This window comes from Lathamus discolor, chromosome 3, assembly GCF_037157495.1.
Source record: "Lathamus discolor isolate bLatDis1 chromosome 3, bLatDis1.hap1, whole genome shotgun sequence".
Lineage (NCBI taxonomy): Eukaryota > Metazoa > Chordata > Aves > Psittaciformes > Psittacidae > Lathamus > Lathamus discolor.
Window position 1 is genome coordinate 110789466 of NC_088886.1, and position 23590 is coordinate 110813055.

General features: G+C 37.8%; 1 protein-coding gene across 8 annotated transcripts in view; it reads left to right on the top strand.

Annotated features, from left to right (window-relative positions):
* Positions 1-23590, top strand: part of CCDC148 (coiled-coil domain containing 148) — a 78150-nt gene that overhangs the window by 1492 nt on the left and 53068 nt on the right. For 5 of the 8 annotated variants that reach the window (XM_065671186.1, XM_065671183.1, XM_065671187.1 and 2 more), the window contains exons 2-6: positions 12718-12796; positions 13224-13343; positions 18637-18758; positions 22652-22755; positions 23376-23458. In XM_065671186.1, the coding sequence (XP_065527258.1) occupies positions 12742-12796; positions 13224-13343; positions 18637-18758; positions 22652-22755; positions 23376-23458 (484 nt within the window). In that variant the 5' untranslated portion in view covers positions 12718-12741. Of the gene's footprint in view, positions 1-12717; positions 12797-13223; positions 13344-16427; positions 16528-18636; positions 18759-22651; positions 22756-23375; positions 23459-23590 lie in introns of those variants that run through there. The other 3 variants (XM_065671184.1, XM_065671188.1, XM_065671189.1) reach the window with 3 other exon arrangements.

The window sequence follows — 23590 nt, forward strand, 5'->3', positions numbered from 1 at the left end:
TGCAGTATATGTCAAATGGTAAACACTTGGCAGATGTAAACAGGAGTCTTGATTCCTCACTGCCCTGAAAATCTCATGATTCATACTGTGTCAAGTAGATATAAAATACTACCAAATCAGAACAGTGGCCTCCTTCTAGGAAATGGGAAACAAGAGTCCGGAGGAATAATAGCAGAAGCAAAGTAAACCAAAGAGTAACAAGGGTGAAATAAAATAAGCAGGGGGAGGGTCAAATGCGAGTGAACAGCAAGAGAAAAGGAAAAATAAAATGTGAAATCAGAATACGTAGATCTAGAGTAAAGGGAGGAGAAAGCATAGAACCTGCAAGAGCAAGGACTTTCATTAATTGCAGGTTTGCTTCAACTCAAGTTGGACTGGATTCATTAATTCAATTTCAAATCACCTTCAACTGGTGTTAACCTGTAATCAGGATATTCTTACATTGGCTTAGCTTTCACAGCAGCTTTTAGAAATTACAAAGCTTATTTACCTCCCCTGATATATTGAACCATTTCTGACTGTTATTGTTGTGACTCTGGAAAGCAGTCTACTGGCAAGACATGAAAGGTGGCATAATGCCACCTCCAGGCCTTCCTTCTGTTGGTTCCAGGTGGATGGCTATCGCCCTCAACGTTCTTAAGAACAGCCTGTTCCAAGTGCCCGGTCCCTGCAGAGCCATGCAAGGTCTCTCTGTATTTTAGAGTTTGCCACTGAGGCATGACAGGAAAGGGTAAGAAATAATGGCAAGAAGGAGAAAGTGATCTCGAACCAGTTTGCTTTGGCACAGCAAAAGCATAAAGAATTAAAAATAATATTTTGAAGTCCTGTCACATCTGCAAGTGTATTGAATGACCGTCAGTGATGAACACCTATTTCATTCTTTCTGGTGTTAGTCAGACAGTCATAGCTTTCTTCTTTGTTTTGGCATCCAGAGTAGCCAATACATTATCTAATTTGACTGCAGCATGTCACAGGCAACCAAGTCCCACCAATTTATCACTGTACTGAGCCCAGTAGGGACAAAATATATTACAAAAAGGGACCCCATTTTAATTTTCCACTACAAAGAGCTGCATGATGTAGTCATTCTTTTGATTTCTTATTCCATTAGCTGATAGTAGTCTTTGTCAAATACACTTTTAAATTCTTGTATCAATTTTAGGATCAGCAACAAACTAGTACTGTTTATTCACCTTCTTCAGGATATGACTTAAAAGTAAGATGATATTTATTTTTCATTCTCAGCATCATTTGGAAAGCACTGATTCCATTATGCTTGAAAATCTTACAAAAACCTAATGATATGTTTTCCTTCTGAACCTTCCTGGTTTCTTATGAGCCTTAAATCTGATCTCTTAAGATGATTGCTCGCATAAAAAGCTAGAAAATGAGCACAATTTAGTTAACAGGTATTTCCTGGTTGTTTTGTTGCTGTTGTGCTTCTTCAGTATTTCAAGTCATTAATACATTTTTTTCTGCTTCATTTAATGTATTCTGAAATTAATCCAAATTGGAGGGTATTTTTTTGTTCATTTGGGGGGGGGTTATGTGGGTTTTTTTATGGTTTTGATTTTTTTTTTTTTTTTAATATTCCACAGATGTTCACAGTCCTTGCAGAACACTGGCATGTCTATATTTAATTTTAGTGATTAATTCTCTATTATTGCAAGATTACCTAGGTTTTCTCATTTAATGTAAGTACACAGGCACTGTGGCTAGAAAGTGGGAAGTGTTGGCACAAAATGGAAATATTTCCTTGGAAATACGGGATTACGAAGATCACAATCACAAAAACACAAATCACAGTCACAAAACCAGTGATGCCTTTGTTTCTCTCTTTTTTCTGGAAACTATTTAGTGCTACCTGTTTTGTCTGTAATCTCTTACAGGCACTGAAATTACAAAGCTTTGGAAAAAAATAAATGGAGAAAAGAGTAATTCTAATGGCAGGCTAACAAATAAGCAGCTGTTCAGTGTTCGCCAGAGAAATTATTTAGATGTGGGTTTGGTTGGGTTTTTTTTTTTTTTGTTTGATCACACACACCCCCCCCCCCCCCCAATTAAAACCGACAATTTGATTTCAAAAGTTACTGCAAGCCATTGTGTTGATGTCACAGCAATTCAGTCAATCATGATACAATTGATTTTGGGTAATTCGGAAACAAGTTTAATTTGGTTTAAAAAGTAGTGAATGTTCTCCTGCTTTTGAACTGGGAAGGCGTGGCACCTAATAGAAAATATATTCCTGAAGTAGTAGTGGACTGACATTTTGTTTTTTCAGTGAGGGTTTTTACAGAAATTTTAAGTTTCAGGTGGGGGCATTCAAAATTAACTGCACTATCATGAGTATAAGATTTCTCTTTCCCTGTGGGAAAACAAAATACTGACGAAAACTATTTGGGTCCTGTAGAGTTGTTTGCATTTTCATTTTTCTTTTTCTTTCATGGCTTTGAAGCATCAGGTATGAATATTTGAGCCTAGATCCTGCAAAGTGCTCAGCATGATCACCAAGCTTCTGATTACACAGCTACTCTAATGTGGCTTGAGCCCAGCTGCAATGGAAAAGGACAGTGCTACTCTGTAATGGTATCTCTACAGCTTTCTTTATGCCAGCAAACATAATCATGCAACTGTGCAGTAAGCTACATTAAGAAATTGATCCAGTTTCCCCAGAAACCTCCCACAATATACACTCTTATTTTTTAGTTGGATCAGTTTCCTGATCTAGCTCACTGTTTCTGCCTCTACTGCCTGCACAGCAACGTGAAATGTTTTGCTCTTGGTACCTGTTTCAGTAAAATGGAGGTTTGAGGAGCAACACCTTGCTGGACCACAATGTAAGTTTCGTTGCCAATCTGATTCAGATTTAAGAAAAGTAACCTTTTCTTGGCAAAGCAAAAGAATCCTGTTCCAATAACTGATTCAGCTTATAGTTGTTTTGTTGTAATTTTTTGGTTGTTTTGTTGTAATTGTTGTTTTGTTGTAGTTGAGTTGTTTTGTTGGAATTTTGCTGAGGGTAGCATACTGCAGTGGGAGGGTAGGACACAGTGCCCACTGAAGGGAAGTCAGTAAATAAGCTTTGCTACTGAAGCCAGCTGATTGTGAAACCAGGCTTGACCACACATGCACCTGGAAGTCTGGGTTGCTTTTGGATATTACTACATCTGACAAAACTGGGCAGCTTGGCAGCAGCCAAATGGACAATTTGGTGAAAGGATGTGAGGAAAAGCTGAGTGGGGTGTCCAATAAAGGCAATTAGCAGCCATTCTGTTCTTTGGGTTTTCCAGTCCTATGCTTGCAAGTAATTTTTGTAAAAAAGGATATTTTAAAAAAAAGCAAACGCCACAACACCCCAAAGCACAAAACAACCCCCCTCCCGAACACCACACCAAAACAAACAGAAAAATAGCTCTGGAGAATGCAGGTACTTTCATCTGCTCAAGGACAGGTGAAGGTCTACTAAAATCCTTTGCAGTTCCTACTGACTGCTACAGTTCTCAAGCTGAACAAAATATTATCAGTCTTATTAGGCCATATTTGAGGCCTGGAAAAATGTTGAGAAGTTTACCAAATTGTAATCTTTCTTATCAGAATTTCAAACTGAAATCTAGAGATCCTTATGAATAAGGAGGCAACAAAGAAAATGTATGCGCAAAAAGAAGCTTGGTTCTTATTTATGGGCTTTATGTTTCCAACGTTGTAAGTGAGAGCCTTCAGCCAAGCACACTTCATTTTTTCTAGTGTGGTATTGGACAACATTATGCACTAATTTAAAGTGAAAGTGTGCCAAATGCTTCCCTGCACGTAACTCTGCAAATTTGGCCTAGCAGAACTGGCAAAAGCTGTACAAAATGATACTGATACTCCTGACAAAATAACCTGCAGTGGCTTCTAAATCATATGAGTTATCTCTCTCTCTTGCTTGCTATCTCATAGGCTGCAGACAAATGTTCTTCTCTGACTTCAGCTATGCTACTGTCAGACAAAAATCAGCTAGGCTAGCTTAAGGTACAGTGATAGTCTTTGATGTCAGCACTAACTCACGCGGTCCTGTTTCCTCCAGTTCCTCTCCCCCACTAATGGCTGTTAGCCTTGTTTGTGTGTCTTCACCTTAAACTCGGTTTGTGAAGCCATCTGTTAAACTCTGAGAGGACTGATGCAGAATTGCTTTTAAGTACAACCATAAATGTGCAAATCATTGCGACTTGAGAAAGCTGTAGCTTCTCATAGGACATAATAGGAAAACATATGTTGTTTGAGGAGAAATTGTGTTTACTCAGAGTAATATTTCTTGACACACTGATTAAAAAACCCTATAACCCTACACCATATAAACTAGAAGACAGCTGACTTCTCTCTGAAGTCGCCAAACATGAATTTGTGTGTTACTTTTGCCAAGAAATGCTTACACGAATTGGTCTGTCAGCAGAGCTGTGGGGAAGAGGCATACAGCAGTGGGTCAGGAACCTTTCCATACAGGTTTGGGTTTTGGTTTGTTTTGGGATCTTTCTTTTGGTTTGGTTTGGGCTTTTTGGGGGGTTGTTCGGTGGTTTTTTTGGGGGGGGGGGTTCTGGGTTTGTTTGGTTTTTGCTTTTGTTTTTTTTTTTTCAGAGAATGCTCTACATGGATAATATGACTTTGTCCTGAAATATATTTTACCATGAAGTTAAATGTTCAAGTTATATGCAAACAAGAAGAATTTGATTCATTTTAGCTGTTGAAAGGCAGGTCAAATTTAGGACCAGGAGCATCATTTCTTTGGTGCTGTTAAACAAAGAAATGCTAAACAAGAAAATCACTTCTCTCACTACATGTCTGCACTGCTAGCTTTATCTCCTTGTTCATGTGAATCAGATCTTTTGTTGGTTTAAAAAAGACAAGATTCTATATCGATTTTGTATGGATGGCTGAAATGCTTGATTCCAAAACTGGTGGGCCTTAGGAGCTAATGAAATTGCAATAATTTGTTCCACTAATATCCATGTCTTTATGGAGTCTCAAGGTACTGCTTTGGTTTTGTTTCTCATTAATAGAAAAAGAAAAAAAGAAAAAAAAAACCTCAGAAAAAAACTCACCAAAAAAACCCAACCAACCAACCAACCAAAAAAAAAAAAAAAAACCACAACAAAACCCCAAAACAAAAAGAAAGAAAATAGAGTCAAAGCAAAGCCCAGATACTTTCTTGTCATGCAGGAAACGTTGATTCTATGGCAGTTTTCTATTACAGCATCTTTACTTCTGTTATGCTAAATGACTACTGTAGATTTAAGCATTTTATCTGATGGATGCAGAGCAGCAGAGTGCTAATTTGCTTACTGCACCATTACAAATCCTGCTTTACACACAGGCTAGCAAATAAGCAGATACGCCTTAGAAGTCAGATAGTCAAAGGTCAGTTTAACTATACATTGTTATTTCTTAAGTAATGGAGAAAACTGTAGGGTGCTATAATGGATAACTCACATATTCCAATAAATCTTTAAATTACTATGTTGCATACTGTTTAATTTGTAACTTCTTATTATACATGGAGGTAATAAATAGGAAGTTATGTGGAACACTGATTAAAAAGTAGATAATAAAGCTGAAGATTTCCTGTGTTCAAACCTAAAAGTCTGTAAATGGTGCTTCTGGATGTTTGCTTTTAGCTCAGCATAGCAGTTTTTTATCCTGCCCAGCTACATGCCAGGAATTGCTCGGAGAAGCTGTGGCTGCCCCATCCCTGGAAGCTTCAAAGCCAGGCTGGACTGGGCTTTGAGCAGCTTCATCTAGTGGAAGGTGTCCCTGCCCATGGCAGGGTGGGTGGGACTACGTGGTGTTTAAGGTCCCTTCCAGACCAAACCATTGCGTGATAATTTACTGAAAGCCTCGGAGTATTTTCTCATTTAATCTTCTCTTTTGGTTAAACTTTGGACTTACCAGGTATACTGTCTGCAGCTTGCTAACTTCAAAGTGAGTACATCTGGTCAGTGAAAAGGGATTTTGCATGCTTGTTCAAAGCAAGCTGTGACTCGGTTCAAGGCTGCGCAGTGGACCTAGGTGACTTCATTTCCTACCCTTTTTGTGTCAGCTTGTCAAATTTACTTCCTTTCTTTTATTTGGTTGGTTGGTTGTTGGTTTTTTTTCCCTATATAAAGTGGTGGGTTTTTTAAGTTTGTTTGATCTTGGATTTGTTACTTAAAATATTCAAAGAACAAAGGGGGAATAGTAGTTCTCTTGTATAGTACAGATACTCAGAAAGCTGCTGAGCTATTCCCAGCCCCTTGCAGTGTGACAGAGTATTCCATGAAGCTGATTGTTTTAAGTGCTACTCAAATTGATCTTCCTACTTTGGATTAAGTTTTACTTAATGAGGAAGTAATGAGATTATCATAGACAAAAAAGACTATGTCTCTTTTGGGAACATGCAATTTCTGATACTTGACTTTATTTCAAACAGATCCATAATTCTTTCTTTAGGGAATGCAAATTAAATGGTAATCAAGCCATAGGACTTCTCTAGGAACTGTTTTGACACTCAGTGGTAAAAGTATTATACTGTGTATTTTCTTGCTGGGGAAAGGATTGACTGCTGCAGGATTAAAACGTTCTGGATGGGTGCCATTTTCAGGCAGTTAGTTCAATTAGAAGAAGAGAATGGATCTGATTAAAGGATAAAGCTGGTTATTTGTTGTTTTTACTCTATGCAGTGCAATGGGAGTGACTCTCTGCCTTTTTTCACTAGCAGTAATTAGGATTGGAGGGTTCCAACTTCATGTTAATATCCCTTCTCTTTGAATGGAAACATGCAGTAGCTAAGCAATTAACATTTCCTTTAAACTTTAAAATCTAGGAAAAAACCTTTCACAAAATATTTAAGAAATCTCCCGATATTTGAAAGAGAGCACTGAAAATAAGAGACTTAAGTTTGATTGTTTGTTTTTCCAAGTTTTGATGTTTTAGGAAACACCTGGCCTAATTTGTAATCAAAATTCCCATTGATGTTGTGTTCAAAGTTTTCAATGAAGCTAGTGGTTCATTTCTGGGTTTTAATTGTGTATGACCACTAGTAATTTACGTGAACCACTGACAGGTTGCAACATATGCTGCTGTTTAATTAATCAACCTTCATTTGCACAAACTATGAGTAGCTAATAAACTGTCATTGATTATGCTGTTAAATTGTATTTTGTGTAGAGCTGATATGGCTTCGTATTATAGATTTTACATTTAATAATTTGACTGATTTAAAAGGAGCACAAATAGTTTTGTTCTAAATAGCATGACCAGATCATTAAACACTGTGCCTCCCTGCCCAGTAATTTTGCCCTGCTGTTGATTAGCAGCAATTTAGCTGAGAGGAAAAAATGACGCTTATGACCTGAATCTGCAAAGACTGATGTAGGCGAATGACTTGTTGAATTGAAGAAGTGAAATCTAGGGTATTCTAAAGTTAATGGTTAAACTACTTGGGAAGTACTCATACTTGTGGAATTGGGGCCTTAACTGGGCATGAATCATCAAGCAGTAGCCACATGTGATGGTGTATGATTGGCAGACTGCAGGCTTTGCTTGCTTCAGAAATGCTGACTAACACTTACAGAGTTTAACTTCTATTTAAATGAAAGGGAGTAGGATCTTGCCTTCATATTTGGTGCTCCTATATTTAAGAGTATACTTGAATCATACACCTCAGGCACAAGAAAGTTTTTACATTAAGAATGCACTGAGGTGTTTAGTTGAATTGGAAGCATAATCTTTTAAGAGGTCATATTTGTTATTACCTGAAGGGTTCTGAGTTGAGGTAAAATACTAAGTTATAAACAGGAGGAGAAAGAGAGGATTGTTAAACTTGGTGCTCTTTACTGTTACTAAAAGCTTTAGTCGTGGCTGATTGTAGACATAGCTGATTTAGCATTCATGAGGAACAGCTTTCTATGTATTAAAGGCTTCTGTTTAGTATTTGTTCCCTCTTTCGTGTTTTTCTGTCGAAGATCAATCGAAATTTCCAATTTAGGGGCTGTACTGAAGTTTGAACAAAACCTTGAAACAGGGTATCTGAATTCAGACTTGAATGAACTTTTCTATCATTGAAGAGGGTTTTAGATACTAGGTAGGTTCTAGTTACTGAAGATAAAATACAGGTTTATAAGATCTTGCCCTTTCAAAAAACATCTTTACATTCATTTCAGTGTTTTAGTGAAGTCATAATGTTGAATTTGTGGTAACAGAAAATTATGTCCATTAAAAGGCTGAGGTCAAATACAAATGCATGACATCACTGCAGAAGAGAGAAATTGGTAGGCTGAAAGTGAATAAGCACTTATTTAGTCACAGTAGCCCTAAAATTGCAGAAATGGCCAGTAAGTTGTTTTTTGCATCAGTTCTGTTCCTGCAGATGCACTCTTCTGCTTTCTTTTCAAAGGAGATGAAGCTAAGGTGAATATACGTATATATCACAACTAGGAGAAATACTAACAGAACTCAGAGTTTAATAAGAGCATTGACATAGTGGAAATTACTCTTTTGAGGTTATAAAATATAAAAATTCCAGTTGTCTCTTCAAGAGAAAAAGGATGAAGGTGCTTAAAAGCACTGCCATATTTATTGAGATGCAAAATCCAGTGGCTCTTGTTAAAACCTAAAATACCCCCTGAAATATTTGCATTACTTTCCATGAATTAGAGTGGAAATGCAAGAAGAAGTAGAAAAAAAATCTGCTAAGCATGACTTTCCACGGGTTATGTTTGTCAGAATGAAATGTAGTAGTAGATACTATGTTCTTTGAAACTGCTGAGTCACAGTTCTGTCACTCGGCCTGGGGAGGCTGAGACCCGTGGGGTTTCCTCATGCTGATGATGCACACCCTGTGCTCTATTAAGTACGGCCTGACTGCAGTTTGCCTGTATTGATAGGAAGTGTCTCTGCTGTCATAGTAGGATGAATGGATACAGACTGTAAAACTGATGATGGAGGCTTAAATGCCTCCATCCAAGGACTAACATTGTGAAAGAGCAAAGTCAGACGTCTGTTGGTGGAAATTGTTTATTCAGTGTTTATTCATTGTTGCAAGTCTCTCATTTTGAGAGATCTCATTATATCCTTTGCAAGGAACTTTGATGCCTCACTCTGTAGTTAGGACTACCCCATGTTTTTTCCTTTGTAGATATATTTTCCTGCTTTTAATTTGAGGAATTCTGGCAACTTGGTCGAAGCTGCTGCTGTACTGGGCTGCTACAAATCTAAAACGTCCAAATGGTTCCACAAAGCATGTGCAGACAACCCTTCTCAAGTGTAATGCACATATATGTGTTTCTCTTTGCGGAATCTCAGGATGTGGTAGCCTTGCAGATAACTCTGCTAAGGAAAATCAACATTGCTGTGTAAATATTAACCACAGTACACAAAAATCCTCAAGAGGACTTGCTGTTGTTTAAAAATCATGCTGCTGATTTGCAGCTCGAATGTCTCCACTGACAAACTGTCATACTTGCTCAGAATCTTTCTGTTGGTTCTTCCCCTCATTTTCTTGTCCCTGTGTAAATATTTGTTATGTCTGGTGGTAAAAGAAGAGACTTTGGTACAGTTACTCTTCACTCTTATGTTAGAGTATCAGTAGGTTTACAGAATTATCAAGCTACAGCTGAATATTCATGTCTCCTTGAATGAGGCTAGGAATTGTGATGAGTTACATTCTTTCTAAGAGCAAAATGTATGAAAGTCTGTTTCAGACTGGTCAATCAGAAACCCCATTAAAATGAAGAATTTCAGTATGTTGTGGTGCATTCTCTTTTCTCTAAATTCAGATACATGGTTTATTTACCCTTCAAGGGAAGAGTAAAATTCAGCAAAGGGAAAAAAAAGTTATAAAAGCCTGGTTTCGTTTCATTGTGCTTCACCTTGAAAGCCTTAAGAAGCAATAATTGAGAAGTAGTACTGAACAAATATTTTGAGTTTTCTTATAGTTATTTTTCTACTTTTGGGGCTTTTATTATTAGTGTTTGAAGTTTTCCTGCTCAACCTTAATGACTGCAAATTCAGTGGAAGATTATGTCATGTAATTCCGCTGGAGTTTCCAGAAACTGCTGAATATTATAGAATTCCATGGAAAATTATGTCAGTTTGCAGAGTTTCAGGTTTGTTTGGTTTTGTTGTTTGCTTGGCTTTTGGTTTGGTTTTGTTTAAGGTTCCCTCTCTGGTCCCCTTTTTAATTGCAGAATTTCATGATGTGTCTACTTCCCCCTTCTCCCAGGAAGAAGATTTTTGGAGACCGGAAATCTAAGGGAATTATAACAGTAGGCATACTAAACTGAACCTAATTTACAGACTTGTAAACAGCATGACTAAAAAAAAAAATAAATAAAAATTATAATTCTCTAAATGTCTTTTAAAATTGATCCGCTTGCAGCTTAAACATTTGTGTGTTGGTTATTGAGCATTTCTTGTTCCAATTCTATTTCCAGCGATTCCTCCAAGAAATAGAGAAAAACAAGCCTGAGCACAGTTGGCTTTCTAAGAAGCAGCAGAAAAATATATGTTGTCTTTAGGGGGGGAAGAAGCAACACTTAAACTGTTGTTGTGCATTTTGAATAAGTGAGGTAAATCCCATACTTATTGTGTTACATAAATCCATACCTTAAGGCTTTACATATATAGTTAATTTGATTTTTGGAAAAAATCTGTTCCAATTGAAGTATATGTGCAGTTAGAAAGTTTTATGTAGGTAAGCTGATGTATAGATAAAACATTACCATGACAAATAGGCCAAAGTTGCTTTTGATATGGAGAACTACCTCATTTGTCTGGAATAATTTGGCAGTGTTATATAGTTACAAGTTTAAAATAACTGCTTTAAACGAAAAATTATATCAACAGTATGAATGTGCTAACCTTTTTCTTCCTTTCTTTTCCCTTGACTTTTGACAAATGTGTAGACTTTGGGATAGAAGTGTGAATTTATTTACAGGTGACTACTAGATTGCAAAATACACGTTAATCTTTCAAAAGGGGGATGAATTCCATTGTATATTGTCATGTTTTCTCACTCTTGTGTATCTTTAATTTCAGTCTTTGTCATCAGATGATGGTGTTCAATGTAATTTCTGACCAGCTGATACTGTCAAGTAGTTTCAGACCAAGTTTGAAAAGGTCCCTTTATTGTTAAATGAATGGTCATTCTTGGGTGAAAACAGATGACATTTGGATTTTGATTTTTGGTTTAGTGCAAGGGACAGTTTCATAGAATTATTAAAAAACACTGAAGAATATGCATGAAGAAGCACTGAGAAACGTCACACTTTATCAATGAGTGTTCACTGTTTCCTACTTGGTTTGGTCATGGAATAGTCACTGTACAAAGCCTGGTGTTCATGAATTTTCTTTGCCTTGTATCTTGCATAGTTAACACATACAGAATTATTATCAAAATGACTTTGAGCCACAGGAACTGCAGTGTGTGTGTGTATGTATGTATACTACTGTGGCTGTAATTTCAACTGCACTTACCATTTGTTTACAGTAACAGTGGGAGCTCATTCATTAAACTGCTGTCCATATAAGTTAGAATTTTACACTTCATCTGTTTTTGATGATTCTCCAATGCAGAATGTTGTCATGAAGAAACATAGTTTATAGGGAGGTAAAATATTAAGTATTTTGGTTGCAGTGTCACATTTTTGCTTGAAATTAATAGCTTTCTGTCAGAGTAGTTTCCATTCTATTGCTTCTGCTGCTCTTTCGTGTTGCATTGTGCTATCCTTGGAACTGGTGTGTGTGAATTAGTTCAACTCACTAAAACAGCAGAGAAATGACTGTTCAATTCACAAATGAACAGATTTCGCTGTTCTACTATTCACTGTGTTGCTTCTTGCTGTGGGACCAGACAAGTATCAAAGGTGTGACAAAGTGGATGGAATTTTGTGTGGGGAACAGTTGGTGCAGCAGAACCGGGTTTGAGGGAAGAGGGTTTGTGGGGAGGCTGGTTTAACATGACCTTCCCTTTTTGGCATTATTCAGTTACTGATTCAGTCCAACTGAAAGCTTGCTTTGATCTCTTGCTTTTTTTTGAACGCAAGACCTGTGATTGTGCCCATGTATGCTTAATTAAGGTGACAGTAAGGGTTTTAAGACATCCAAGGTTTTTACTATGTTGTATATCTTATCGCATCTGAAATGTGAAGTTTATCCCAAGATGATGTGAATATTTGACACATGCTGCCTGTTGTAGTTGCTTATCAGGAACTAAGCCACTGTTGCTGAAATAGCTGACTTGGATTGACAAGTGTTAATACAGAGACTCTTAAAGGAGATGTATAGGGATCTATACATTAACCACAGCCTCTAAACATAAGAAAAGAGTGATCTTTTCAGGCTTAATTTCTAAAGAACATAATTAAAAAATTTTCCTTACATTTGGGTCAATAGGATTGTTTTATCTCAAAAAGCACAAAGCAAAGATAGATAGGTGATCACAGATCACAGGTGATCATAGATCATAGGTGATCTACGTGACAGCATTAGAGATTCAGTAAGGAAATCATATTTTGTTTTCTTTTGCTAGGCTGCTAAATGATATGAGGCATATGAAATCTCTTAAGAAACACAAACTTGTGCAATTTCTAATTACATTTTTAGTGAGACATACCCTCTCTCCTCAGAAAGCAGTACATATTTTTTGCACATGTTTTTAGATTGCATCCACACTGTTAGTATTCTCAAAACATGTTTGTTTCTCAACAGGTATAAAAAAAATAATAAATACAAATGAGTGAACCAGACCATGGAACATTCTTTAACACTCTCAGGAATAGTGATATAGGTATGTATGCTATCATGTTCAAATTGTTTTCTCATAATCTAGAATAAAACTACTTATAAAGTATCCTATGAAATTAATAACTGCATGTGGAAGCTGCTATGGCATTCTGATCATAGAATCCTAGAACCGTTTGGGTTGGAAGGGACCTTAAAGATCATCCAGTTCCACTCCCGCCATGGGGAGGATGCCTTCCACTAGATCAGGTTGCTCAAAGCCCCATCCAACCTGGCCTTGAACACTGCCAGGGATGGGGCAGCCACAGCTTCTCTGGGTGACCTGTACCACAGCCTCACCACCCTCACAGTGAAGAACAACTTCCTAAGATCTAGTCTTAATCTCCCCTGTCAGTTTAAAGCCATCCCCCTTGGCCTATCCCTATAAACCCTTGTAAAAAAGCACTCTCCAACTTTGTTGATGGCCCCTTTAGGCACTGGAAGCTGCTCTAAAGTCTTCCTGGAGCCTTCTTTTCTCCAGGCTGAACAACCCCAGCTCTCTCAGCTTGTCCTTATACGAAAGGTGCTCCAGCCCTCTGGATCTGCTCTAACAGGTCGGTGTCTTTCTTGTACTGGAGACCCCAGAGCTGTATGTAGTCCTCCATGGGGGTCTGATGAGAGCACAGTAGATGGGCAGAATCCCTTCCTTCAGCCTGCTGGTCATGCTTTTTTGTATGCAGCTTAGAATACGACTGGATTTCTGGGCTGCAAGCACAAATTGCCAGCTTATGTTCAGTTTTCTGTCCACCAGGATTCCCAAGTCCTTCTCCGCAGAGCTGCTCTCAGTCCATTTGATGTCTGGTCTGTACTGAGACTGGGGACTGCACTGGTGGCTGACTTGAAAAAAATCTTTCCACAACGAGACATCATCTGGTGTCATGTTGTCAGTCTTTCTGTACACATGTGGTAAATGAAAATCCTTAGGGGAGGCTTGAAGTAGGACCAAGGGATAGTTTTGCAGGATTTACCTTAATGTTTTATATGGGACCCCTCTGCAAAACTGTATGTCAGAAATACTGCTTCCAGCTACTCTGCTCTTAAGAGAGAATGGAAATAAATTTTTTACTAAGACCTAATGGTAAGTTTTATTACTAAAGGAACATAAAGAAGAGGTTGGAAAGAAAGGCCCATTCCTTATGTCTGTAAGCTTCCTACCTTATGTCAAGTTACTGAGGATGTGTGTGTGTTAAAGCTTTGCAGCACTGGGGCAAAAGTTCAAGTAATTTCATTTACCATTATATTTGTATCTCAGGCTTTAGCACATATTTGTTCTAGAAAATTGTGAAAAGGCATTTTAAAATCTCGAAGTTCAATATTTTATATTTTTATTCATGTGTCTATTTATGTGTATAGATTTGTGGGTGTATACATACATATAAAATATATATAAAATATGTTAGCAATTAAATAAAGTTAGCATCCTGTATGCTAAAACTCTGATTTTGCATTGAATCTCACATGAATAGACCCTTTTGACTTCAGAAAATTCTTCAGTAGAAGAAGAAACAGATGAAGATTAGTCATAGAGATTCATAAGGCTCAGATATATAGGCTGAAGAAAAAGCATATTGAAAGCAAAGATACAATTATATTATTTGGGGTTAGAGGTGTGGAAATTGAATCTGTCGTTCACTCATTTTTTTCTTGGATGTGAGGGACATTATTAAGTTGGTGAAGATGACTTACCTGAGGCACCTACTTTCTCTTACATTAGTTCTGTATGTAGCTATGTATATTTATATGTTTTATATAAAAATTTAAGAGTGTAGAAAATATCAGATTATACTGCTGAATTAAACTTGTGACTTTCAGAGACAACTCTAAGGTTTTCAAACATTGCTGCGTTTTTTGCTTAGAAACCCAAAATAGTAACAACTTTCTATATCTAAGCACCACCAAATTTAACCTTTTTAAGTAAATGGATTGTCTCTGCTTATTCCCTGTTCTCTGAAACATTCTTATGTGTTTAGAACAGATTAAGGCAACCCAGCCATAGGAAAGCAATGCTTTTCTCTGCTATTTTACAGCAGTCCTTATTCTCTCCATCTATTCATTCAGTGGGATGGTTCATTCTCCTTTCCTCTTTGCTTTCTGCACTGTATTAGTTATTATTTTCTGTACATCAGTATACACTTCTACAGTTTTTGTCCTGTTTTTCTATGCTTTTTGTTGTCAGCTCTCTTCTCTCATATTGTGAGAAAGAAAGGGTGCAAAAAAGGTTACATGGATTTGTATTTTGTTCACATCCCCTGTCCTTACTAAACTATAGTGAAGAATAAAGCTGTCATAGAGAAAGTAGGGTTTGAAAAGCCAGTGGTGAGTGAGAGCTGTCAAACAGGTACAGCAAACTGTATATACATTGAAGTTTAAGGACATGACAATGGTGATATAGACCAAAGAAAGCTGGTGAGGATACTGCAGTTGTGAGTGCCATACCCAGGAAGTGTTTCTACCCCTGGATATCTATACCACAATTCAGAACAAGTGGCACAGGAGATCCATGCTAGTGAAATCATGCAGGCACTCCTTCAATCAGGAATTGGAAGTTAGAGTGGCTTAAAGTTGACTGTAGCATAAGGGCTTTGTTCCTGCATGCATGGATATGTGTGCAGAATGCATGTAGAACACTTCAAAAACATTAACACTAGGTACTTAGAAGAGGTTTCTGCAGCAGCTGCAACAGGCTGCTGGAAGATGACAGTGTCCCACCTTTGCGTTGACACTTGCCTGCATCATAGTATGCTATCCTGAAATTAACTGAGGATCTGATGGTCCTGGAACACTGCATGTGTTTCAAAGGTCATGAGATTCACAAGCACCATACCAAGAAGTTGTGCTTAATGATTTCTAGCTGTAGTTAATGTCATTTAGTAATACTACTAACAGTTACTGATTCTTTCCTAATGTATATGACAGGATGCATCTGCTGTGAACTTATCTCCTAGGTGCTCCCAGGCGTTTGCCTGCAGGGAGCCTGAAATAAAAATGTTAATGGCGCTGCTCTGAAACTCCAGCCATGCCCTGCTGCTCATGCATGTGGACATTGATGTTACTGCCCAAAATGATTCCTAGCAGACTAGAAGTCATTGTAAGCCTTTGGGAGCAGTAACGAACAAGTAATAGAGTTAGGAGGAAGAACTGAAGAGTGGCTTTTCAGAGGATTTGGCAGCAGAACTTTTACTTCTTTGAACACGGAATGATGTTCTGTGATCTTTGCTGGACAATGTTGTAAGCAATCTCAGAAAGAAGGAAAAAAAAATCTGCACGTAAAATCTTGGATGATTTAGGATTGAGAACTTTAGATTTGGATTGATGACAATAAAACCCTACAGATAAGCAAAGCTACCTAGAGGCCTAAAAACTGAAAGGAGATTACTCATACTAAGCTCAGAGAAGGGATAAAATAAAGGAATTAGTGGATCAAACTATTGAACTTTTTTGTGTAAGGTATATAGAGAATAAAAAGGTAGTCATAATGCAAGATCAAAGGTATGACCTGGTTAGCATAATACTGATTGGGTGGAATAATTCACATGTTATGAAGATTAGTGGCAAAGAAAGCAGGATTGGCAAGCAGGAGGAGAGGAGGAAGCCTCTAAGCCTTTCTTTATGTAGGTGATGTGTTCTTTCAAGCTCAGAGTGTGGAAGCTGCAAAGGGATTGCCTGTGGAAACTGAACATTATGAGTAGAGGGAAAGAAGGACACAGTTCTGCTTTGATGAGAGTCTGCTGCAGGCCGGTAAGCCAGGAAAATCTGATTAATATTAGGCAGCTAAGTACCTGAGGTTACTTTCAATGTGCTTCTCTTTCTGTTGCCAAATCTCATTTGGACAGGATCTGCAGCCTTGGTTTTCTGCTTTCATTCTGATATGGCTGATAGTCTTCTCAGTCCTTGGGTCACCCAATGTTAGACGTATACATAATACATTTTGGATTAAAGTGACCATGAAGTGGTGGAAATTATCATTCTTAAGAAGTTGGTGAGTGGGGAGAGAAATGAAGGCAGTGGATTTCAGGAACGTGAACATAAGCTCAGATGAGCTTATGTGGTGTCCTTCAGGGATCAGTGTTGGGACCAGTCTTTTTTAACATCTTTGTCGGTGACATGGACAGTGGGATTGAGTGAGCCCTCAGCAAGTTTGCCGATGACACCAAGCTGTGTGGTTCAGTTGATATGCTGGAGGGAAGGAATACCATCCAGGGGGACCTTGCCACGCTTGTGAGGTGGGCTGATGCCAACCTCATGAAGTTTAACCATGCCAAGTGCAAGGTCCTACACCTAGGTCAGAGCAATCCCAGGCACAGCTACAGGTTGGGCAGAGAAGAGATTCAGAGCAGCCCTGCGGAGAAGGACTTGGGGGTGCTGGTCAATGAGAAAATGAACATGAGCCAACTTCAGTGTGCGCTCGCAGCCCAGAAAGGCAACCATATCCTGGACTGCATCAAAAGGAGCGTGGCCAGTGGGTCAAAGGAAGTGATCCTGCCCCTCTACTCTGCTCTTGTGAGACCTCACTTGGAGTATTGTGTGCAGTTCTGGTGTCCTCAACATAAAAAGGACATGGAACTGTTGGAACAAGTCCAGAGGAGGGCCACGAGGATGATCAGGGGACTGGAGCACCTCCTGTATGAAGACAGGCTGAGGAAGTTGGGGCTGTTCAGCCTGGAGAAGAGAAGGCTGCGTGGAGACCTCATAGCAGCCTTCCAGTATCTGAAGGGGGACCTATAAGGATGCTGGGGACAGACTCTTTGCTAGGGACTGTAGTGACAAGGGGTAATGGGTTCAAAATTAAACAGGGGAAGTTTAGATTGGATATAAGGAAGAAGTTCTTTCCTGTTAGGGTGGTGAGGCACTGGAATGGGTTGCCCAGGGGGGTTGTGAATGCTCCATCCCTGGTGGTGTTCAAGGCTGGCTTGGACAGAACCTTGGGTGACATGGTTCAGTGTGAGGTGTCCCTGCCCATGGCAGGGGAGCTCAAACTAGATGATCTTAAGGTCCTTTCCAACCCTAACTATTCTATCAGGACTCCATGGTAAACTTGATGTAACTCATATGTCAATCCCTCAATGAAGTTTCTTAAAGGCATTGTAAGTAACCTTTTTGTGGTGGAAGGCCAACTTGGTTAAATCTTTACTGATGTCAAATGCCTTTTCAGAGAAACTACTTCATGTGGGTTTTTTTTGGACAACAGTCTGTCATGGTTTTTCAAATACTGGTGGTAGGACTGGAGAAAGTGGACATTATTATCCATCCTGTTGCAGCAGAAGCCAAGGGTGATGTTTTTCTTGCAATTTAGTGCCTTTCTCTTTGAGGAAGTATGTTGTTTTCCCAGGGGCCTACAGGCATTTAATAGAAAGATGATGCTGTTTCTAGTGGCTGGGTATTCAATGGAAAATGTAACTGCAACTCACTCAGTTTACCTATCATTGGTAGTTTATATAATTTTAGGGAAAAAAATCCTATTGCTCAATCTATAGATTACAGTAAATATTGACGTAGTTTTCCAATTTGTGAAATAAGAATGCATGTGTTGAAATTTACATATTTCTGTATTAGAAATTACTAAAATTTCAGTAAGCGTAAAGTGGATTATTCTTTAGGTTCACATATTAAAAAAGGTTTTTAAACTTTTTGTGAGCAGACAAATGGTTAATGTTTTTTTATATAGCTTCTACTATCTTATGTTTGTTTCAAATTCGTATTTACCAACTAACAATCTCTCTGTTATGAAAACTTTCAATATTTACAATACACTGTTTCTCAGTTCTATCTATAATGCTTACATTTTATGACCCATGCTTAAAATATTTCTCCAGAATTTGAAATGACTGTGTTTTATGTGATAAATAGAAAATCTGGTGATTCCTGTAAGAAATGGCTTTTTCCTCTCTAAGTATAAACCTGTTGACTACAAACATCTATATGAACTTGCTGCAGTAGAAAAAATGGCATCTGAAAAAATTCAATTAAAGGTATGGTTTTTATATTATTTGTAATGTGTGTGACTTTAAAATTACATAATCCTGTTTCTTTTCATTGCCCAAAGGAATCTGAGAATGAATAGGGATAACAAATTGCTGTAACAGTGTTCAGCAAAAGGGGGCAAAAGATGGGGAGTTTATCACAGCGTTATTGTGAGTTGGATATATTAATGTTAAAGTGTGAAAATTCTTTTAATGAAAGGTGCAAAATATGTGTGGATTTGGTTTACTGAAAAGACAAGGAAAAATTTGTATTTGAGTGCTTTGAGGAAAATAATCCAGACTCATTATGGGAGCTACTCAAAATACTGGGGGTAATGGAGAATTTATAGGAATAAATGGGAAGGGGAAATTGATCCAGAAAGAAACAAAATTAGACGAAATGAGGATTTTGAAAAGTCAATATGAGGCAGATCTTGAAAGAAAATTGAAAGGGTTTTATAGCTATAGAATGTAAGTGTAGAGCTAGACAGATAGAAACGTATAAATAGCTGCTATATGGCCCAAGTGGTAAGAACATAGCTTATTTAATACTAGTAAAGTTTAATGAAAACTTTACCTCTATTTTTAGTAAGAATTATGATTATGTGTGGACAAAGCAGGGTCTCTAGCAGAACTGGAGAAGCAGCAAAAGTCAGGGCTGTCAAACTGGAAAGCAGACTCAAGTACCAGATTTTCTCCATCCACTAATGCAATTTCACATATTCATATTTTCTGTACTTCTGATCTTAGAGGCATTTAGTAAGTCCATGCAACAATGGGTGGTACCATGTGAGTTGAAAGTAGCAAAGCAAATTAGTATATTAAGATTTTGGAAGCACTTTTAGCAGTGATACACCCAAAGTCCTCAATGACATGCAGGTTAGAGTATGAGGTGAAGAGAAGGATTTGCAAACACAAGAAAGAAACTGGGAAGTAGGACCCATCTGTAAATATGGGAGAGGACAGGGTGAATACTGGTAGCTCTCCAGACAGCCTCACTTCATCCTTTACATTAGGCATAGGCCAAACATTATGACAGAGTTCAACCTTTGCAGAACAAGAACCAAATATTAGAGAAAATGTAAAGAGAGAATTAGAAAGATTAAGATATAGCTCAGACACAGCTAACTAGAATACTGCATGTGACCTTCACGATTATTGTCCATCTCCCCTGTGTCTCTCTGAATAATAAAGGAAAAAAATAACCACATAAGAAAACCTGAAGTTCTAAAAGAAAAAAAAAAAAGTCCTTATATGTCTAAATCATATTTAGAAGTTCTTTGAACTGAAGTAATTAAATGAAATATTTTGGTTAGCAACATAACCATATACTTTTTTTTTTTGTTGTTATTGTTCTGATGCTCTTTCTTAAATCCTAGTGAATGGAATATATACAGTACCAACAAGCATAGTTTACTAGTTTATGCTACTATCCCGAAGGCCTTGCAACAAAAAAGGGGGTTGCTCTTGCAGCTCCTCTCTCTGTATTTTAAATAGAAAAGTGTGGCAGTGAATGAGAGAAAAAAATACATACTTTCTTTATAGTATTGCTTCCTTTAATGCATGTGAGTACACTTATGTCAGAAGTGCTGGCAGATATTTCTTCATGTATTGGGAGTACAAAATTCTACTGAATTCATTCAAGCTTTAAACTAACTTTTCATCGTCTTTTTTTTTGGTATTTCACCTTTTCAAGTGTTTTCCAACTGAGTAGGTAGTAAAATATATATGCTGAAAGCTCCACAGAGAATAGAGTGTGTTCCAACTACTACTTTTTTGTTGCTGATTCAGGCTATCCAAATTTCAAAGTGCTGAGTTACTCCTTCAGTGAGTTAGAACCAAAGAAGTAAACGGTAAATCAATTGCCGGCCATTTAAGAAAGAAAAATACAGCACATACATAAAAAAGCTAATATTGCAGCAGTTAGGCATATAATGTCATTGTCGGTGTTATAAAATAATTTCAAGAGCGTATTAAACTTTATGTACAGAACTAGTTCAACTTTTAAGTTTTAGAATTGAAGGTATATGTATTTTCAGATTACTTCAAATACAGTATCTGTTTGCTGAAGTCTGGTTTTAAGCACCTAATGATAATCAAGAGGAAGCTATAAGTAACATGAAAATACGTAAGCAATAAAAATAAGGAGACATTATCTTTGATTCAGAAGCATTGTAACATACCAATTGAAAGCATAAAACGGGTTCTTTAAAACTTGCTTATAGTACAGTCACATATGCAGCTTCCTATAAACACCTTGTTTCTCATTCAGAGTCACATCATGTCTCAGTAGCATCTATTGCAACTTCTTACCTAATACCCACTAAAGCAGTCTTGCTGCAGAAGCACAATGATTCTTCACAGGGAGAACGACATTCTAGTTGTGGTTCTCCATGTGACTGTATAGAAAACACTTATATTCAACCAGATATAGTAAACTCGGATTCAAGAGGTGTAAATGGTTCTAGTTTCAAAATTTGAAGTATTTTGTTTTGAAGTTAAGATTTTAGCTTTGCTGGTGGGTGACTGAGGGGCTCTGATTCAAGAAGTGATGGGATTCTTGCTTACCTGTGCATGAGTCCTGCAAGCAAAAGTTCAGTGAACTTTCTCTTTGAGTAGCCTGCTGGTGTCACTTGCCTAGGGAGAACATGCTTGTAGTGGGTTTCTCTCCCTGTTTTTATGCATGTGAACGCAGAGAGGGTAACTATGGGTTTTTTCCAACTTTCACCAAGCAGGAAAGTTGACTAAGCATTTTAAACAGCAGATTACTTCTACCTGAGCCAAGTGGAAAACCAGCATTTTTTACTTGAAACATTAATTCTTTCCTGAACTGGATGTGGAGTGACATCTTTATTAATTTCTTCCTGTTATGAGCTAGGACAAGATCTTCCCTTTTTTTTTTTTTTCCCCCTTGTCTTGCTATCATTCTGCAGTAGAATAATGTATCTGCATGAAGTATGGTCTGGGGAAGGGAAAAACAAAAGGTGTGTGTGTGAATTGTGGGAGGCTCTGGACTCAGAAGGGTGTTTGCAACCAGAAGAAGTTGGCTGGGGCAGGGATGAGGTTAGGTGTAATGGAGGAAGATGGTGGCAAGGTGGCAAAAAGAGAAGGAGCAGGAAAGGAGCCAGTTCTGAACTGAAATGCTTTGTCCTGAGTGTCCATTAAGAGGCCAGAAGGCAGTCGTGATGGTAGGAGGATGACAGAAAACTGACTTGTCTCAGGGGGCTTCTGGCAACCATGGACTTCTGATCCTTTTTCCTTCACTGTTGGATGCCCAGAGTCACCTGGCTGCCACTTCATCAGCCTTTCCCTGACTGCTTTTTTTCTAGTTTAAGCAGTAACTCTATCTTTCTCAAAAGCATGTATTTTTGTTTCATCTGAAGTTTGAAGCAATGTTTTGTGAAGCCCTCAGAGAGTTTCAGAGCCTCTTTAATTGGACAAATTTTGAAAAAGCACTCTTTTTTAGTAACCAATTTTTCGTTGTTTTTTTTTTTTTTTCCCCAAAGACACACTTTCACTTTCATCTTCCCACATTTAAGAAAGTATATTTTTCTTTGTCCTGCACATCTTTCCCCCATTCACCTCCTGGGTAATGGGGATGGGAAAGAAAGGGGGAAAAAAGGGAAAGAAAAGGGGGGAAAAGGGGAAGAAGGGAAAGAAGAAAATGGACTGCATTTTTTCCCACCTTCTCCTCTCATTTAATCATGATTTAAATTGTTTTGGGGTTGGGTTTTTTTTTTCATGAAAATTGGGTACATTTGTACCTGTTTTTCTTTAGAAAAAAACAGTTTTGAAAAAAACTTTTAGGTTCACCATTCTGTAGTTAAAAGTTTCCATGTGAAGGCATTTAATAAAGCTATTGAACAGATTCAGATACTTACAAGCTTTAATTTTTCCTGCAGATTAAAAAAACAGCTCAATTTTCAAAAAATAACAAAGAGCAAATGCTGCTGAAACAGCATCGGCAAGTGTGGTGGCAAGAGCATAAAAGACTGAGTGAGAACAGGTAAAAGCTGAGGAGTAATTAGCCATTATTAAACAATCTGTAGAGATTCTGATGTGGCATACTTGATTCGAAGGACATTAAGAGGAAAATATTAAAATATCTGAACTAAAGATAATTTTTTGTGCAGGGCATGCAAGTTTGTGATCTACATTGTAAGGGGCCTGTAGACATTAAGAGAGCACAGGAAGGGAGGGGAGAATAGAGTGGATGTTGTTCTACATGTACCTCTCCATGATGATCTGAGCTGTTTAGTTGTCCTATCAACATCTGATGAGCATGTGTTCGTAGGAGTATCAAGTTTTCAGATGCTTTTTAATACCTTCAGAGTCCGTCTCTAAAAGTACATATTGAGTTCACACTTAGAACAGGGAATGTCAATGTTCTTGTCTGTTAGCATGTGTTTTGTGTATACATACAACAGATCAATGAGAGTATTTGTTGCTCAGAGGGGTGTGGTTTCCATACCACCCAGGACAGTGTCCAAGTTCTGCACTTCATACCTTCCCAGGCAGAGAATCCCCTTTTTTAATAATTATTAGAGTATTTGAGGCTTAGCATTTTTGAAAACATAAGGGATAAGAAATTGAAACTTCTGTAAAACTCATATTCATACCTTCCAGGCAAAAAGCAGAAGCAGAAATAAAGGCTTTTCTTGATGAAGAAAGCCATAAGCACAATTTTTTTCTGGACATGAAGGACTTGGGTAAGAACCTTTTATCTGTTTCTTGATTATTTATTACAATCAAAATTATCTTAATTATTTGAGTTTTTAAATCACTGTCTTGACAGGTTTAGATTTAAAAAGCACAGTGCTGTGTAGTATCTTGTGTGTTTG